General features: G+C 38.1%; 1 protein-coding gene across 1 annotated transcript in view; it reads right to left on the bottom strand.

Moving 5' to 3' along the window:
• Positions 1–20953, bottom strand: part of LOC140229676 (tyrosine-protein kinase JAK2-like) — a 65056-nt gene that overhangs the window by 24536 nt on the left and 19567 nt on the right. Inside the window, exons 3-4 of the mRNA XM_072309918.1 lie at positions 6452–6609; positions 4826–4974 (exon numbers count right to left, since the gene is read on the bottom strand). Of these exons, the coding sequence (XP_072166019.1) occupies positions 4826–4974; positions 6452–6609 (307 nt within the window). The remainder of the gene's footprint in view (positions 1–4825; positions 4975–6451; positions 6610–20953) is intronic.

The raw sequence follows: 20953 nt of genomic DNA, 5'->3' as shown, positions 1-20953 counted from the left end.
TGCGTTGGAGACTGCATTACTTCGACTGCTGCAAAATTTTGCAGGCTGGGCTTTTCGTCCATGTAGAAATCACATTTGCATGTAAACACACCTATATGCACACACTCACACAGTATACCTTTGTTTTGCGTTGGAGACTGCATTACTTCGACTGCTGCAAAATTTTGCAGGCTGGGCTTTTCAAACTGATATAGTATATTGTAACAAAATGAAATTTGTTCATACCAATTCAGTAACACAATGTAGTCGTGGTTACTTTGTGCTGATTTATACATGTAACAAGCTATACATTGTAAAAAAGGTATTTGCATTGTTCCTTTAAGTCAGTCTTCTGTATTGATGATTATTTGTCAATTAGTGGTTTTTGTGGAGTTTCAGATAGTGATAAAAAGTATGGATGATAAGTGCAGCGATAATTCCTACAGTTAGTTCAAAGTTGTGTTACAGATGTTTGATACATGCATTTAGCATTGTGTGTGTATATACGTGTGTATACAGGTTGGCCATATGACACATTCTAGACAAATAATCTTAATTAATTAGCAAACGTGATCAGCTATGGAACTGAATATGGTACTGATGTATGATGTTAATGATTCTAATTAAACTGTGACGAGTTTAAAGGGATAGCATAACTGTGTGTAAAAATAAGGCAATTATAAGGAAATTTTAGGGGAATTTGATAACCATGCCTATAATAATTTCATACAGGTTATAATACCTGCCTCATATTCATGTGATAGATCGTAATGTCAATAGCAAACTGACAACGTACGATGAATGTGTTATATATTGAACAACTGTCTTTCAAGTCCATAACATTCCCCATATTTTCTCGTCGAGACGTATGGCTGAGTGGTTAAAGGCGACGTCTCAGAGACGTGAGGTTGCGGGTTCGAACCTCACAAGATCACGAAACAATATACTTAGCTATTTTACTGTTTTTTTTTTTTCTTCAATTTTTGTATTACATATTCGTCTATGTAAAAATCACGTTCGTATATAAACGCACCTATACACACACACAGACACACACACACACGCCATATCCCTCTTTTTTGTGTTGAGTGGGCATTGACTTTCCCCCTGTTATATCTATACATTGTTGTTGTTTTTTGTCTTACCATTTCCGTGGATGACCCGTGGCCGAGTGGTTACAGAAACAGTTTCGCATGCACGCTCAATATAACTTCAAGGTGCCTATATCACATTCGTTTCTTGTCGATCACAGATGACCGCCATCTGATGACCACAAGCGTATCACCTAACTCGTCCTCAATGTGACGAGTTTTCATGTCTCGTTGAATTTGAAATGGTGTTGCTTTCAAAAAAGGAACACTGGAAGAATGTGACCAGGGTCCTTTTTCATGAATTTATTATTATTTTTTTTCTTTCTTTAAAAAAAACAAAAAATCAGGAAAACAGACATTTCTTTTCCTGTCAACTTCAGCTTGCTTCAAACCAATCTGGTAGATTAATATCCGGGCGTGATGCTACATTGTAGGTAGTGGTCCTAGCCACAAAAATAGATAATATTACATAGCGCATTATAGGATGAATTTAGCTATTTAACACTTGGGCTGCATTTTATCAACTTTCCCATGTTTGAAACCTGTTTCAATACCCACTATCAAAACACATTTGCAAATGCTTTTTGGATCGCGTTTCTCGAATTGTTGTGTTAATTAACTCTGTTGTGAGTCAACTGGGAGGCCTTGTCACTACACTGCTCCACTGTGCAGTTTGACCCCAGGAGCAGAGATGTGTAGTTGGCAGTGGTTGGCATAGGCAGGTCCAAGCAGCAGTATATAAGGCCGTGTTTATGCTTCCCCTTTTCGGGCCAGAATCAGCGTTTTGAAACGTGATTAGTGCAAAACGCTGTTGCGTTCATGCTCACTTCTATAGAAATGCTGATTAAAAACGCCGATCCAAAACGCACAAAAAGGTGCGTTTACGATCGGCGTTTCTGACTATAAATCACGTTTGATGGGGAAGCATAAACGCAACAGTGTTTCTAAACGCGTTTACAGTGACGTCATCTAAACGCCTTTCCGGTTCACATGAAAAAGCGCGCGCCCGGCCAGCCAGCTACCCTTGCCTGTGCAGTTTTCCCATGTACTGTGCATAAGCATGTCTTTCCCAGCTGCTCTCCCAGGCCAGGCCACCGATCGCAGCGTGCGCAACAATTTGACCTGCCTCTGCTGAGGTCAGCGAAGCAATCGCAAACGCTCTTTCCAAGACTCGAAGAAAGTGAGCATAAACAGTGCTCCCGTGAACGGCGTTTTGAATCAGCATTTTGAATCAGCGTTTCAAAATGCTGATTCTGCCTTCGCAAATTGAGCATAAACACACCCTAAATGTATTTCAATGCGACTTCGTGTTTATCAACTACAGAAACATGTTTCTGGCTCAAACTCCTCTGCGATTACACTATTTTGGGGATTTCAGAAATGTGTTTCCAATCCCACAATCAAAACAGCTTTGCGTTTATCAACTGCCCAAAACTCCCTGAAAGTTGCTTTGAAACTTGAATTTTGTACCAGAAGTGCATTGATAAATGCACTCAAAGAATGACTGATGTAACAGTGTAACTCACACTGCTTTAGATATTAAACATGGAAGAATATGAATGAAATATGTTTTATAATATAATAATTCATGGTGTGCTCTGTTGAAGTCACTGATCACAATGTATGACTAGATGGCTTGCTTCAAATCATAGTCAAAGTTTGACTGCACTTTGAGCTATGATCAATGACACACACAGACACATGTACACATATGTATGTATGAGATGGGACTACAGTTGCAATGATTGCATTATAAAACATACGAATAAGGATATCCCTTTAAAAAAACAACTACATCTTTTCCTTTCCTCACAAAAATATGCAACCTGTGCCCTGCTGCATTTAAAAAGACTGCACTCAAACTTAAGTCAGGTATCAGCCAATCAGAATTGAGTATTCATAGACTTGTATGTTTGATTTCAAGTTTTATACAACAGGGCCCTGACTCACATTGACCAACAAAACAGAGTTGCAAGGAGAACGGGTGTGAGACACTCCAGACAGCATGCAGTTTGCCCCAGAACCTGGGACACCTGCAGCAGATGTACACCAAAAATCAACGTCAAGCGAACTCCTGGTTTTTTGTGTGTGTGTGCGTGTGTATCACTGCATGGATCTACTGATTACAGTTGAAAGACCTACCTCTAAATTCTATGACTGAATCTGATGAATCTATAAAACACTGCATGCAATCAATTTCTTTCCTATCCACTCAGCATGGAGGCAGGGTTTATCATGCCCCTAGCTTCACCTACAAAACTGTAACTCACTACGTACTATGCACATCACCGCATTCAATACATTTTCAAGTAGTTTTTACTATAATGGTTGAATTAATGATTTCCCTGCTGTTGCAGATATGCCTGGAACCCTTCCATTATTGTCATTCTGCATTTTCTTTTTCTTAAATTATCATCAGTATCATTATAACTGTATTACTATCAGTATTGTTATCATGTCGTACATTAATAGTATATTGTATTAACTATACTGTAATTATTAACATCATTGTCATTAATCATAATTACAACAAATGTAACATTATTAATATCACTACTAAAGATGTATTTATGATTGATCTGTCGTTTATATTCCAGGGTTGGAGTCCCCCCATTCAGACCCAGGGTCCAAGGTCCAGGGTACCGGCTATGATGTATGGAGCCATAAATCACCTGCTGGATCTCTGGGCTCATCTTAATGAGATGGACCGCTCCTCTTAACCCGCTGAGGACAGACTGATTTCGCTACAACACACATTTCCCATAAACACTTGCCTGAATATACTTGGGGGGGGGGGGGGGAGGGGGGGACTCGTCCTTAACGGGTTAATATTATAGAGTGCAGGGCATATCTCTCCAGGATATTAACCCTAACACAAGTGTCCTAGCAATTTAAAGAAATGTACTGTGCCATATCATGGGTAGTTGTGCCATACCATATTAACCTGTGCCATGGAGCTGTCATGTTGCTCTTATTGGTTTTGTCTCGCTTGTTTGTTCGTGACTGCTTGCAAAAAATTGTGAATGCGCTTCATATCCTATTCTCTGATCTCTACAGTACTTGTCCAACTTCGACTTCCAGCTCACTACTGTCCTTCGACTGTTACGATTTCTCAAAATCTTGCCACAACTTTCTTACTCTAGGTCCAGTTTTATAACTAAAATAGATCTACAATTCTGTATGATTATACTTTTGATCTTTTACAGACCCAGTAGTGTAAAGGGGAAAGAATGTTGACCTGATTGGACTGATCTTCATTTGCTACCAACCTGCATAGCATTCATTTGCAAACCATCACCAGTACACGCCTGCAAGTGCAGAGAATTGCCCGTCAGCGAATAGATGCATTGATGCATATTATATGCTCATCGGTTGCAGGGAATAATTTTCCAACTCACGCAATTTCACCTGATGAACAATATTTCAAATGGTATCGTGTACACTTTCTATGGAAGGAAACTGCTACACAAAAGATAGTTTGTGTAGCAGTAGTGTAAGAATGCATAACAAATTGCGATGCTATACCAGGAAAATCATTCCCTGAGTTGAGTGTGTACTTTCATAGGGCTCAGTAAAAAAGTTCTATGCAATTCGTAACAAAGATTTCCAAATTTATTCGAGTCGGGCCAGCCTTCCCACGGTATGGTCTCCCAACACCATTACCACTGTCTATAAGGCCAGCTTGAGCCTGTCACAGATTGCCCGCAAACCTGCATATTGTATTCAAGCAAACATGCAGACAAACCAAATCTCACCCTCATAATGATTGATCTTGAAGTTCTTCAGCTCGTGTTCGATGCGGACGGTGAGGCAGTAGCTGTTGTGATCCTCCGGATTCTGCCGTATTAGGTACATTCCCTCCTGGCGACCTGCTTCCTCGATTTTCTGCTTCGCTTTCGACAGCCTTCGTGATGAGACAACAGGAAGGAAAACAGAGGAGGAAAAAAAAAAATACAGCATCGATAACTTTGTTGTTAGATTTGTAGGGTTCAGACAGTTTTGGGGTCTTTCATTTGTTTTAGCAATAAAGTCTTTGGTTCTTTTCACTTTTGTTTTCAGGGAATTGCCATGAACTGAAGATATAGCTCAAGTAAACATGAATGGCAAAGCAAGTGATGATTTTAGAAGACTGCCCTGCGTGAAGTTTTGGTGATGAATTTATCTTCAGAGAAACTGTCTGAATTTTGGTTTGATTTTTAAAACATTTACAGGCAAATGCTTTTAATATGAAATTTTATGGAAAGCAAGGATTTACTACTTTCCTGGCACACAACAGAATCACCAAAACAAAGATAAATTCCATGTTTTGCACCTAAAAAGTCTTCTTTTCCCATTTTCCAGTGACTAAAACAAAATCTTTTATCGCTGGACCATGCATTTACAAAAGAAGTAATGTCACAAGAAAACAGAGGTGCACTGACATTTTTCTCAACACTAATCTGAAAAGTTCTCCATAGTTTTCCTCCTGAGTATGTGTGCTGGTGATTTTTATCATAGATATTACTAACACTGACGAAGCAGCAATAATTTACGTTGATGAAGTAGTTAGGGCAATTTGTCAATCATATCTTGTTCCCAGATTAGATTACTAGTCTCTTTTAAAGTTACCGTACTACATTTCAGAAAAAGAGATGTATACTAGCCATATCTTTGGGATTATGATGTCGAAACTGCCATTCACTTTGATAGTTAAACTCACTCAATAAGTGAGTTTGGTTCAATACCCTCTTCAGACCAGAACTAATCTGCCTCTTTAACTTTCTGTACATTTTTGTTGGTGTTGTGGTCACATTAAGACCGTTGCAAACACACAGCACATAGTCTGGGACTTAGGACCTCATGTGAAAGTTTGTCCATACAGGTCACAGACTCATTGGCCCGAATTCACGAAGGTGGTACAATTGATCATGGTTTAAACCATGGACAAAGACCGCCGTTTTTATTGGGCGCCAAGTGTCGCATGGCCTATTTCATTACGAAATCAGTCATTTTGTAGCCAAATGACCATTTCGTAAATGAAATGACCATTTCATATAAAACGAAATGACCATACATGTATTGTTAAACAAAATGACTGATTTTGTAATGAAATAGGCCATGCCACGCTTGGTGCCCCATAAAAAAATGTGGTCTTTGTCCATGGTTTAAACCATGGTAACAATTGTACAACCTTCGTCAATTTGGACCATTAGGTCACTTGTGGCTATGTTCATCAACCAGTGGGATGTGACGCTTGTGCAGGTGAGGCGTGATGTCTTTAAAAAAAAAAAAAAAAAAAAAAAATTATTCCATTTAACTGGGCCTCAAAAAACTTTGTAGGTACAAAAGCTGGGCTGGGGTAAAAAAAAGAAAGAAAGAATGGTTCCGAAGTACAGACTTACGGGATTGGTCCGTGACAACGGTTTTTCACCAACTGGACTAGCGAGGGCGGTGCAATTTTCTCATTGAGGTAATGGTAGTAGTCAACGAGGAGTCTGTAGTAGCCATCGATGAGACTCGCGAAGGACTTGGCCTCTTGTGATGTCTTCATTTCCAGGAACTATGGAAAGAATACCCCAAAGAGAAGACCGGGATAACATAGAAATTAAAATCAAAACAAAAACAGAACAAGCTCAATAGTCAAGGCGTAGGGACCCAGAAAAAAATGACTTCGTTCAACCCACCCTGCAGAAAAAGTTTGACTGCATGGGGTGGTCGGTTGGACCCTCTGGAATACCCCTAGGTAGTATGTGATTCCAAATTGTGGTATCAATAAAATTTTACAGGCCACTTTCGTTGCGACAAGACCTTATTGTTCGAAAAAGAGTCTGTGCGTGCCAAGAACTACTACACGCACCACTAGCACTGCTACAGGCGCCAGCGCCAGTGGTGCGTGTAGTAGTCTTAGGGCACGCAGACTTTTTCTTCGACAAACAAGGGTTTTTGCCTGCAACCTAACTTTTCATGCCAAGCTGGGGTCGGTGTAGTATAGTTTCTAGACGTTTTTATTTCGTCTTAATTTTTCCGAGTTGCAGCAAGCTGAGTAAGGGCGCATACCTAGTGATTGAAATGCCCGAACTGTTTTGTTTTTGTTTTGTTTTTGCTTTGCTTTTGTTTTGCTTTTTCGGGCGTCGCAATCACTGGGTATGGGCCAGTGGGCTTCTGCACATACACAAGCTGCAAGAGAAAAATAAAGATGAAATAAAAACGGGTAGAAACTAGACTAGGGCCGGTGATGCTTGTCGGTATAAAATGACAGAATAATCACAGTTTTTTTGCATTTACTTCACGAAGAATTCATCAAAATTCCATTAAACCATATAAGTACATGTTGCTAGAGATGTAAGCAATACAATGGGATACATGGTAAGGCAATATTGTGCATGGTTACCATGGTAACCAGATACCTACAGGTGATTGGTAACCCTAAAATGCCTACTGCTGCAAACTTTGGTATTTTTGTTCATGTTTTTAGATAGATGCAATGAAAATAAAAAACATTTTTATTGATTATTGTTAAAAAAAATTCTGTTGCCATGGCAACCAGTATTATCCAATCAGGATTCAGCTCTCAATAACTTAAAAACTAAAGCCCATAATGTCAGAAAGCTCGATATGCATGTCCTTCTGCATAAGTGTACCGAATATGGGAAGAAAATATTGAAGTATTCTCAAGTTACAGCAAACTTTGTAAACAAAGGCATATAAAAACACATTTTGAGTAAACGGCCATTGAAAGGAAGATATCATTTTCGAATAGTACAATGTATGAAAAAGTTGCATCCATCGTACTTTGAACACAAATTTGACTTCAAAGTACACGCAAATGTAGTTTTTAGCAATGTATGGACACAAATTTCCCTTAAAAATATATGTGAATACAGAGAGCAATCAAGCCAATGATATTCTAATGTTAGCTCTTTTGAGTATTCACAGAGTGATGGTTATTCGAAACAACCTTGGAAAAGAGCAGAGGAAAGGTCCCCGCAGATAACCCGCACATGACAGTACCTAGTATGAATCTCGCCCGTAGTTACCTGGAGTTGCGCACGCAAGTCCCATTTACCCGCAGTCAAGTTTAGGCCCTGTCACCTTTCCGGGCAAGCTACGCGGGCTTGTTACGTGTGGAGATTTTCCTGCACGCAGGACAATTTTTGCGGGCGGACAAGGCTTTGGACGATTTTCATGTGCGTCCTACATGCTGCTGGGAGTGCTGGACCCGTGCTACTTACGTTCGTCTTAAGTGCATTCCATGTGACCTGCGTGTCAGGCGCATGGGTGGCGAATGAGGGCTGACAACTTGGTGAAGGAATCCTTCTAAAGGAATTCGATTTGCGTAGATTGACGGCAACTTACGTACTTCAAGCGGATCAACTGCTTGCGACTTGCGGCAGCTACGGGCTGCTATTCATTTAAATGATGGCCCTTGACTACAAAAGCACATGTACAATGTATGTATGCGCTTTTGTGCAACATCAGTCCAGGGCTATCATTTGGGAACAGGCAGCATCTACATGTATGGTGGTTTTAAAGGGTTAATAAGAAAAAAAAAAGTAGGGAGCGTGAGAAAAACAAACTATAAGGCAAGGAGACTGTTGGTCTTCTATATCTATTAAAAAAGTTTGAAGAATGTAATTTATCGATGTCAGTTGTTACTACATATTGCGCAAATGTCTGAACTCCACCTGCGGGCCATATTTTAAGGAAATTACAAGTATCAACAGAACCCGCAAAGCTAGCAGCCAACCCTATTTGCAAAGTATGTGCAGGTACTTTCAGCAGCAGCGTCGGTAAATTTCAAGTTTTTGTCACGAAGTCCTGATGTGAGGTCCATTAACTGTTGATGATAGGCCAATGCTTTTACGCTGAATTGCTTTGATTGGATTTCACTCGGGAGATTAATGAACATTTTACTCAGAACTAACCCCAAGAAGAAAGGACACATAGGGATACCAACAACAACAAACAACCATAAGGCAAATTGAAGCAAAGCAAAGCACAACAACAAAAGTCAGCATTCTCCGAAATAACCCTGATGCTCTCTTGAGTCCCTGCAGATTGGCAAAAAACAACAACAACAAAAAAACCCTCTCCGATAATCCAACCTTGAAATGACCTATAGGTGACATTCATTAATCACTCAACCTCCTTCGTGTCTTGCCATGAAGTTAAGATATGCTCAAAGCCTGTATAATCCAAATGCCTAGGGACAAAACATAACATGATACTGTACTGTAGTTCTGTCCGTGCCCACACATAAGAACAATGAAAATTCATGATATTTTGTGTACAAAATGAAAGGGGAGTGATCCAAACTTGCATCACACAAGTTGCCAATTTGTCTACTTTCTAGAGTTTTGTTACAATTTAAAACTTGTTTTGTCTGTCTGATTTTTTTTTCTTCAGATTTTTCACTTGATTTACTTCTGTGATTTTTCTCTTTTCATGCCTGATTTCATGTCTGATTTTTTTTTTTTCAGAATTTTCACTTGATTTACTTCTGTCATTTTTCTCTTTTCATGCAAAGAAAACATAATACACCTAGGTCGATCCTCCCTTTGATAGCACACAGGGTATTGCTATGAAAAAGATGCTTACAGGCATCATTTACCATTTGCAGATGAAACAAAATCCCAACATTAGTGCTTTGGAATAGTTCTAAAATGTCAGTTAGGGATAGAAACAACCACTGTAAAAAAATGAATCCGTATAATTGATGTTGAATATTGCTCAATACACAAAATGTGAACAATAATTATAATAAAAATGTTTCCAGACTAAACCGTCTACAGTTATGATTTATTGAGAAAAAATACTGATATCTCCTTTTATTTTAGGTTTCATTGCAAAAAATTTATACTGTAGAGTGTTTTGTGATACAAGACCCACACATAATATGCATCAAATGTGATATCTTGAATATTTTTTTTTTTAAATCACTGCTCCCAATTGTAAATAGGAACTTTAACGTCCCAAATTTTCAGTTTTTGTTTTTGTTTTTTCAGACATACAGTGAGTTCTTTATTAAAGGACAAGTTCACCTTCATAAACATAAGGATTGAGAGAATGCAGCAATATTAGTAGAACACATCAGTGAAAGTTTGAGGAAAATTGGACAATCGATGCAAAAGTTATGAATTTTTAAAATTTTTGTGTTGGAACCGCTGGATGAGGAGACTACTAAGGCTCGTGATGTCATATGAGTACAACAGTATAAAGAAAATGTAAAGAAAATTCAACATATTTTCAAATTTTTCGCATGATAAAAGAGCACCTGACTTGCCTCTTCCTAAAGGCAATGGGAATAATATTACCCATAACAAATGTCAGTAACGAGTCAAGGGAATGTGTACTTTTTTCAAAAGATGAAATTTTGTGAAATTCTCTTTATATTTTCCTTATGCTGTTGTACGCATGTGACATCATACACTGCAGTATAGTCTTCTCATCCAGGGGTGACTGCACAAAAACTTCAAAAATGTATAACTTTTGAACGGATTGTCCGATTTTCCTCAAACTTTCAATGATGTGTTCTACTAATATTGCTACATTCTCTCAATCCTTATGTTTATGAAGGTGAACTTGTCCTTTAAGCAGTGACTGCAAGGAGCACATGAACAATTTGCAAAGAATGCAAGTTAAAAAAAAAAATGGCAAGTCCAAAATTTACATTTTAGTCTGCAAAGTACTGTAAAACGAGGAATGTTCGTGTGCATTTTAATTTCGTGAATTTCGCGAGCGCCACGATTCGCAAAATTAAAATGCACACGAAAGTTCTTGTCTACAATGTATGCATTGAATGCCAGTGGCAGTTTGCGAAAATTTCATGCCACAAAGAAGGCCGTCGCCGCCAATTCGCGAAAAATTCATGCCGTGAATATATTATATTTTACAGTGTGGCCAAACCCACAAAGGGCTTAGGAAGCTTTGTCAATTATTCCTGGGTGTCATTTTTTGGTTCGGCAGTAATCAAAAAAAAAAACACACAAAAACAACAACTTTTAAAATTAACTTTTTTTTTTTGGGGGGGGGGGAGGTTGGTAGGGATGGAATGAGGGTTCATTTATCAGCATTTGTGTGTCTACATTGTACATGTATAATGTGATAATTTATGTTTACATGTTTACATGCTTGGGTTGTACGTTAAATAAAGGACAAGTACATTGTACAAACTGGTGTTGCACTTTGAAGTATAAGGACGTAGATGTACACTGTACATAAGGTATTAAATTTCTCAACACATCCTTGATTACTGCTAGTTGCTCCGTTTGCTTGCTTTTGTGTTTCTAAAAATTGGAAGTACAGAGTTAATAGTTCTTGTCTTGGGTTATACAGAAATTTCAGTATTTGTTGGCAAAGTGACTTGAGTTAGAACTTTAAACAAAGGATAAAAAAAGAGGTACAAACTGTACACTATAACAGGCACAGGTAAGAAGTTTATGAACATGTACTGTAAAAGAGGAATGTTCACGTGCATTTTAATTTCGCGAGCGCCAAGATTCGCAAAATTAAAATGCACACGAAATTTCTTGTCAACACTATATGCATTGAACGCCCGTGGCAATTCGCGAAAATTTCATGGCACTATTAAAAGGCTGTTGGCTCCAATTCGCGAAAATTTTGTGCCGCAAATATATCGTCACTGGGGCGACAAGACCTCGTATCTACACAATGTCAAATGTTCAGGAGAGTCAAAAAACCTGGCGGCCAAAGCATTGTGGCGAATGGGAGAACCTTTCCTTTGACATGCCGTGGTGGCTTCACTTTTGGAGTAAGACAGTTGAGATTTAGACAGGACATCACTTAAACCATGATTGGACCATTAATCAAAAAAGGTCATTTTCACCAAAATTGCAGATACAAGGTCTTGTCACCCCAGCAACGATATCATGTTTTACAGTACATGTTTTTAAATCCCATCACCCCTACTACTGAGCCAATCCTTAGCTTGTCTGTTAAACCTGTTGAGGATGGTTTGATTTTCTACAACATGGATTTCCCGAAGACACCTGCCTGAGTATTCTCGGGACTTGTCCTCGACGGGTTAAAAGTAGCTGCCTAGATTGTACCTTCAAGGGGGGAAAACAAAAGTTAAGGTACCCTCGAAAGAGGAAGTTGTTTTGAAATTTTGAGATAGGGATGTAAATATTTGAGCAGAATTCTAGACAGAGGGCACAAGAGGCACGGCCGCCTTGATGTCTGTAAATTATCTACTGCTCTGTCTCTGAGGGCGCCTCAACATACCCCATCCTGTCACATGATGGTAAAACCTGTTGTCTAGAATGAACCCATATTTTGATCTGTATGCACATGCACTGCATATTTGCTTTACTGGAAACATAATGACATTGTGCATTATCAATTATGATATTGGCGCAGAGTCATTCTAAAGTCTATTCTACAAGTGACTTTGATTTTATTATTAAAAAAAAAACAAGAAAAAAATAATTCGCTGTTTGGGTCTTTAGCATTGTTACTATATAATTTTTTGGTGTGTAAATGTTTGTTACTATTTTCATTTGTACAAAATCAAATGAATGAATAGTAACTGAACAATGAAATGAAGTCAAGTGAAGTCAAAGATGTTGGCCATGTACCCTATAGAGGTCAGACGTCACCAGGTGCACATTTGCCCCCAAACATGCACAAAACGTTCTGAACAATACCTCAAAAAGTATTCTAACAGCTTGCTGATATGCCATAACTGATCGGAATAAGTCGTAAAACATATATATGCGAGGCATTCTCCAAACTGTCAGGATTTGTTTTCGGTTTCAAGATTTTGTGTGCATTTTGCACATCCTGGGAGGTTGTGCGCATATTTATGACAAGGCTTTCAAGACATTTTCAAGAACAAGTCATGAGCAAATCACAACCCAGTGACTGGAAAACGTTCACAAAAATAAAGGGTCTACACACACACACAGTTTTTACCACCACACATCAGTTTATGGCTGGTCATGAACTCGGCATAATTGTGTGTGTGTGTGTGTGTGGGGGGGGGGGGGGGGTTAAGGAGAATACACCAGACTCCCTCTTTGCCGGGGAATAGGAAACAGCCTTAATGAGAATTATCTCTCCCACTTAATGTGGGCAATTACCTTTCAAGCCTGATATTTAGGATATAAATGACGTTTAAATCATGCATGCTCTTGGATGGATGGCATTTCTATCTGGGAGCCACTTTAGCACTCTGTCATGGAATTTTTCCGCAGAAACGGCACACCATTTCCCCATAATATCTGAAACCAACTATTTCCCATAAATACAATCATGCTTTCTTTCAGCGAATGCTTTTGCCAGACTACATGTAGTTGGAAATATTGACACTGAGGTTATACAGAAACGTGCTGACCTAACAAGTGTGCTTCCTTCTCAATGATGAATTTATGGTATTATTCCAATGAGTATCTGGGTAATGAGACTATTGAACTTGAATGTTCCTTGAAAAATCTTTGACAAATGCTTGGAATACAATATATACTTCTTCATCTGTGGCTATTAAACATCATGTCTGACAGGCCATGGGGAAAGTCTCATGCAAGCTTTCATTCAACGGATAGACCTATTCTGTAAAGTATAACAAAAAATGCCCTTCACCCTTGAGGACGAGTCCAGAGTATACTCGGCAGTATTGTGTCTATGGGAAATGCGGGTTGTAGAAAAATCAGCCTGTCCTCAATAGGTGAACAACCACAAAGCTTGTCGGAGACTTGCCCAACCTAGCAATACACTGAGCAAATTCCTGCCTATGAAGCTTAAAGGGATGGTACAGTATTGGTGGAGATGAGAATTGAGTTTTTAACTTTTTGCGAGATACCAAGAAAATACTTATGATGTAGTACAGAGCATACCATTTTAAGAGGAATTCAAAGTTAATTTGATGAAAATCGGGTTTGGAATGACTGAAACATCCAAAAACAAAGCAAAACAAAGCGATTGTAATAAAAAGTGTGGGTCCCACACTTTATTAGAATCGCTCTTTTTTGGATATCTCAGCCATTTCAAACCCAATTTTTATCAAATAAACGTTGAATTCCTCATAAAATTACATTCTCTTTCATATTTCATAAGAGGTTTCTCATTATCTCACCAAAAAATGTTTGAAACATGAAATTAGGTCTCAACCAAAACTATACAATCCCTTTAATGGGAGGGAGCAGGAGAACGAAAAGCTTCATTACTACAATAACACCAGGCTGTTCAAAAAGAAACATCCATCAATGAATTACAGAAATGGTCTACAGATTGACAAGTTTGAAATATTAACATAGACGTCACGCAGGATGTTTTATAAATGAGCTTTTCACTGCACATCGATTACTTTACACAATTCAGATTTACAGGGGAATGGAACCCAAATATATGTATAATTTCAAACAAAAAATGGTGTAAATGACATAAATGTTGTCTTGATTTGATGTACAGTTGCAGGATTCTCCTTACAGCAGCCACAGGGATAGGTATTTTTGGTCAAGATGGTTGGGCAAGCAAGTGAGGTTTTCGTGATACACTGACTGAAATTGAATGATTGAACAAATGGTTTTGCTATGCATGACCATAATGCAAGGGAAGCATTGAATCAGTGTTTGCAGGTTTATAGCATTAGCAACCAGAGTACCAACAGCTCGGATGGAGATTTGACCTGTGATATCAACAGAAGTATGTCATTGCTGTGAGCTCTCTGCAGTTATCTACTTCAATCAAATAGACAAATACGCGCAGAAGAGATATTATTATTTGCATAATGTAATGAAATGCCACAGGTGTCAACCTGTGAGACTCCCTGGGGCGTCTCGCGACATCCGCTTGGTTCCATAAACAGTTGGTATGATAAATTGCCATTTATGATTATTTTTCCAGCTACTTTTGCACACATGTTTCTTTTCTGTTGTCTTAAGTGGAATCAGGTGGTTTCTCTTCTGGGCGTCTTGGGAGTGATTTGATGCTCGATTTCTATTTATCTCCTGAAGCCATTTTTCAAGTAATTTTAACTTCTTATGTACATTATACCACTTGTTCAACATTTCTCCTGATTTTTTTTAAATAGCACATACATGTAGATATGCTGCTTTGCTTTAGTTTTTACGATAAGTTGATCTTTTTATTCTTTTATTTTAATTTATTATCACTTCATATCTTGCTCTAAACTGTACCACATCTCTGTAGGATGCATGATGTTATCCTGTTCAATACTGAATTCTGAAATGCCCATATATAATACACAGGCCACCAAGTTCCCGTATGTAATGGGTTAAATGTTCTGGGGGAAACATAAATCTTTGAAAGATGACAAACCTTTCTTGCATTTTTCCATTAGACTAAATACAAGTAATACTGTTTCCACAATACCACTCATGTGATTTTGCTGTATGGAATTTAATCTCAGTACAACTCCACACCATATATTTCCATAGGCGTAGTCAGACTGGCAAAGATCAAGAGGTTTAAGATCGTGAAGTTTTTGTGATTTTTTTCTTGTCCAATCACAATGGCAGCCTAACTTCTCGATCTTTGTAATGAGATGTTTTGGTCATTAGTGCATGAACTAGTCATGTGACAATGATCGCGCAGTTTGATTTTCTAGCGGCCACACTGTGGCAAAAGATTGGGAAGTTTGGTGGGGGTGGGGGAAATATCCCTAGTTGAAGTGGGAAGTTTCACAGGAATTTATGCGGGGAAAATATGCCGAAGTTAGCAGTCACCCTGGCAAAACTTTGAGATTTTAAAGATCACAATCCCAAATCTCCCGATCCCTCACCAGTCTGACCGGGCCTCATGTTACTTTTTATATCTTGAAAGGATGCAGCTTGCATTTTCCAGTAGTCAGAAATTCCGACAGCATTCATCCACAGGTGCTATTTTCTGTTGGTGTGAGTGAGTGTCGTATTGCAGCTGTGATTCTATAGGCCGGCCAGCCAATGCATTCAGCAATTCACTTTGACATCAGAACACCATGCATCAAATTTCGGCTCGGTCACCACGTACCCTTCAGCAGTAGTGGTGAGATACAAAAGTTTTCCTTGAAGTAGGACTTTGTTTCATGAATGCTCTGGTACTCACTCTGTCCTTCTACCTGACTGCAACTCATTGAAGCTAACCAAACTTTGGTAATAACGATCTCCTCACCTTGATTTCTACTCACATCCTGTTTTAGCTTCTCAACAGCTTCCCCCTCTACATCCAAATATTGTACAGTGTACACAACGTATCACAGACATATCCGTCGTCATAGAGGCAAGACTACGTCAAGCACAAAACAAGGCATTCAAAGTTCTCATTCAGCACGACAGAATTGAGATTTTCCAAGAACTATACACAGCCATTCAGTGAATCAGAGTGTAATTTCGTTCACAAGCACAGTCCAGTACCAGTACCTCATTCCTTGAACTTGAATATTTATGACGCACTTTTCCTGAAGTCTTCTACTCCGCTCACTACTGCAAACTGAGAAATAAGGAAATATTGCTCTTAAAATTTGTTTTCTTTGTTGATCATTTCAGGTGTACGACAACCACACAACTGCTGGCTGCTATTGCCCAACATTACAAATGAGCCATTCTCCACTCACACTGCACTTTGTTTTTTCTACACCTTTCACTCTATTTTCTCCAATCTGTCTGCAGATCAGATTGCACTCCACAACATTCTTAAACATCATTAACTTTATGAAATAGCTGATTAACACTATTGATGTAAGAAAAGTTTTTCTCCTCCCCAAACTATTTAGAAATACATGTTAATGCGTTGAAGGGATAGGTTTTAGTTGAGAAGGGGATACAGATATACAATTTACTTTTTATGAGATAATTAGGAACCACCTATACAAAATGTTAAAGGGATGGTACAGTATTGGTGGAGATGAGAGTTGGGTTTTTAACTTTTTGTGAGATACCAAGAAAACACTTATGATATAGTACAGAAAATACCATTTTAAGAGGTATTCAAAGTTTATTTGATGAAAATTGGGTTTGGTATGATTGAAACATCCAAAAACAAAGTAAAACAAAGCGATCGTAATAAAGTGTGGGTCCCACACTTTATAGAATTGCCCATTTTTGGATATCTCAGCCATTTCAAAACCAATTTTCATCAAATAAACATTGAATTCCTCATAGAATCATATGCTCTTTCACATTTCATAAGAAGTTTCTCATTATCTCACCAAAGATGTTAGAAACCTGAGGTTAGGTCTCAACCAAAACTATACATTCCCTTTAAAGACAGAATTCAAACAAATTCTATGAGGAATTGAAAGTTTATTTGAAGAAAATCACTTTTGAAATGGCTGAGATATCCAAAATTAAAGACGTCAAATTAAAAGGTGGGACCCACCTCTTACTAGGACCCCTTTGTATGTAATTTCTATATGGCTGTTATTGGATATATCTCAGCCATTTCAAAACCGATTTTCACCAAATGAACTTTTAATTCCCCTTAGAATTGGTTGCTCTTTAATTTTCATATAGGTGGTTCCTAATTATCTCGTAAAAAGTTAAACCTAAATCTGCATTTCAATCACATCTATACCATGCCTCTGTTAAAGCATATTTTCTTCTGGGTCAATCCACATCAGATCAACCAATGCTGTTAACCCAACCCCTTCAATTTTCTTTAAACTCACGCCAAATGTTCCTTCAAGTGTCTGACGCAAGATTCTGAAATGTTTTGCTCCAAGGTCAAACGGTTGCTACGATACGGCCTCCCTTAGCAACCAATGCGCGGTCGAACAATCAAGTTTAAATAAAATTTGTTATTTTTGACTGACTGCTGCAGCCAAGTTAGATGAGTTACATTGCTCATTTTCTGTAAATTGGAAGAACTTTATGATCTTAACATGCACAGTGTGTTATGGCGCAGATCTGACTATCCGTTATTGTGCAAGAGGTCACCGAAAATGGTGTTGAGCATCAAAGTTAATGTTTTTGGGTGCATGTTTCGAAGCTGAGAAACTTCAAAATTCAATTAGCTTAGAACCCAATATCATTATTACTCTCACTTGCTCTACAGACCAACCAAAAATCGGCCAAAAAGTATACATTGTTTTCTTGTAGGGCGCCCTCAAAGTTGGATTTTTTTCAAAAAGTTGCCAAGTTCAAGGTCACAAATCACCACTAGTCCCATCAAGGAGTGACACCAATTTTTGTGTACTGATAGACATTTACCTATATTTTCATGGGTTAATGAAACTTTTGTTTAATACTGAAATTTCTAATAGCTGGTTTACGCATTCGAAAATGGTTGTAAACACCCTAAAATCAATGTAAAATGGCACATGGGGTTTTTAGCACATTTCAAATTGTGCTAAATCAGAGATGAAGTGACAAAACACAATGGTATCTTCTGTGATGATAGTCTGTAATTAGTACCTAAGGGGTATACATCACAAGTCATATTGTCTTATTGGCAATTACCTTGAAAATTTTCCATAGCAATAATGGTGTTAAAGTGTAACACATCATGTCTGTCTTTAAATTAGAACCTGTAATTTTTGCCTCATGACATGAAACTTACCTCTGATAATCTTGAGTGTTGTGACTTTCATCACACTGAGTTACAAGTTGTAGAATGAAATATTTTCAGAGAGTTTTGAGGTTGAGAAAAAAAATGTTCGAAACACCAACATTTTCTGGTCCCATACGTAACGGCACATATTTTCTCTTCTACGATATAATTGTCGAGGTCATTTTTCTCCATTTTTTTACATGATTATTCTTCTCCTACATATCAATCACCATGGTAAAGTTCAATATGATCAAATTAAATTAACACTATTTTTCAGGTCATAAAAGTCTCTGAATGTCCCATACGTAACGCGCGCGTTATCTTGGACTTGCCCATATGCATAATATTGGGTTCTTAAAGCTAACTGAATTTTGAAGTTATCAGCCTCGAAACATGCACCCAAAGTCGCTCAACACCATTTTCGGTGACCTCTTGCACAATAACGGATAGTCAGATCCGCACCATAACACATTGTACATGTTAAGACCATAAAGTTCTTCCAATTTACAGAAAATGAGCAATGTAACTCATATAACTTGGCTGCAGCAGTCAATCAAAAATAACAAATTCTATAATTTAAACTCGATTGTACGACCGCGCATTGGTTGCTAAGGGAGGCCGTATCTTAACGACCGTTTGACCTTGGGGGAAAAACATTTCAGAATCTTCCATCAGACACTTGGGGGAACATTTGGCGCGAGTTTAAAGAAAATCGAAGGGGGTCGGGTTACAAATTGTCTGAAAATTGGTTGATTTGACGTGGATTGACCCTTCTACAGTATTAAAAGTACAAGTACTTTGTACCCACTTTGCACATCTACTACTTACTGATAAGTCATATGGTAGTCAAAATGTTCAGTCTTTATTTTTCCTTCCTCTTTTGACTGAAACTTTCCATATTCTTTCAAGATTGTTCATTAAAAAAAAAAAAAAAAAAAAAAAAAATCTTACATCCACGATATCATAATTTCATAAGCTTTGATAATGCATCCCCTACCTCCAGGCAGTAAGAAATGTGCTAAAGGATATCATTGAGGATGGTGTATACATGCATATCATTATAAAAGGCACAAACTGACAGACTTTATACATGCAACAAATTCTGTAAACCCCACTGATTATTTCATTTTTTTTTCTCTGCAAAGAAATCATAGCCATGCCATATTTCACTGTATGTTCCACAGCATGAAGCAGAAATAGACAAATAAAAATTAAAATCTTCCTTAGCATTCAAGGGCGTCCAAATTGTATAATTGTAAAGGCCTTAATTCTCTTCTCTATTTATTACTCTCTCTTTCTCTCCCTAAGAATATTGTTGTACTTACTTACTTACTTACTTTTTGTCCTTATGAACAAACGTCAAAACAGGTAAATACCCTCCAGGTTAACCCTTTAAGGCCCCATCCCCCCCCCCCCCCCCAGCCCAGCAACGAAGGCTCTGTATAAATGGCCCTCTCTCTATAAAGAGATGGTACAGTTATGAAATATAACTGAGCATATAATTCTAAGAGGAACTTTATTTGATCAAAATTGGTTTTGAAGTGGCTGAGATTATATCCAGAAATAAAGAGGTCCTAATAGAAGGTAGGACCACCTTTTATTAGAACCACTTTGTTTTGTTTTCTGTTTGGATATCTCAGATATTTCAAAACCAATTTTCATCAAATATTTACAAAACTTTAAATTCCTCTTAGAATTGTATGCTCTTTAATATTCCGTTAGTGGTTTCTGATTATCTCGCTATTTAAAGGTTAAAATCTGAATCCCCCACCCCAACCAAACCTATACCATCCCTTTGACATCAGACAACATACATGTACCTAATGTCACTGCCTTTGTGGTATTTTAGAATATGAACCTCTATATTCACAAATCATATTAAAAACAATACCATTGATGTCTGTTCCCCAATATCTACAAAAGCCTGAAAAGAGACTAACAATTGCCCATCATGAGAGATGCTCTTTATATGAAAATCAGGGCCTACGCACTCTCTGCAATCGGGTATCACCTTCCTTTTTCCCTCAAACAGATGCTAAATTTAGCTTCCAATGACACTCCCCACAGGTGGAAAAAATCACAGAGAGCTAATTCGCTTCTTACCCCATTGATTATCTTCAGGGGATCACCTGACGTTGTGCCGATACCATACAGCGCTCTACATCCTCTGCACTCTGATTCGGCAGGTACAAGGCACTATGGAAGGCCACCTGAAAAAATAGTGCCCAGTTTCTAGGTAGAACTTTCTTTCATTATCATATGAAAGACAGTGGGTCCTTTTTCAGACGAGCATAAAACAACAGCTTGCCATTCTTTATTAAAGCATACTCAGAAATGTGTCACATGCTATTCAAGTATTAGATTTTCTGAGTACAAAAAGCATACCAGATTCATGCTGC

Source organism: Diadema setosum, chromosome 6, assembly GCF_964275005.1.
Source record: "Diadema setosum chromosome 6, eeDiaSeto1, whole genome shotgun sequence".
NCBI classification, from domain to species: Eukaryota; Metazoa; Echinodermata; class Echinoidea; order Diadematoida; family Diadematidae; genus Diadema; species Diadema setosum.
Note: the sequence above shows the minus strand (reverse complement) of the source record. Positions and strands in the feature narration are given on the sequence as shown.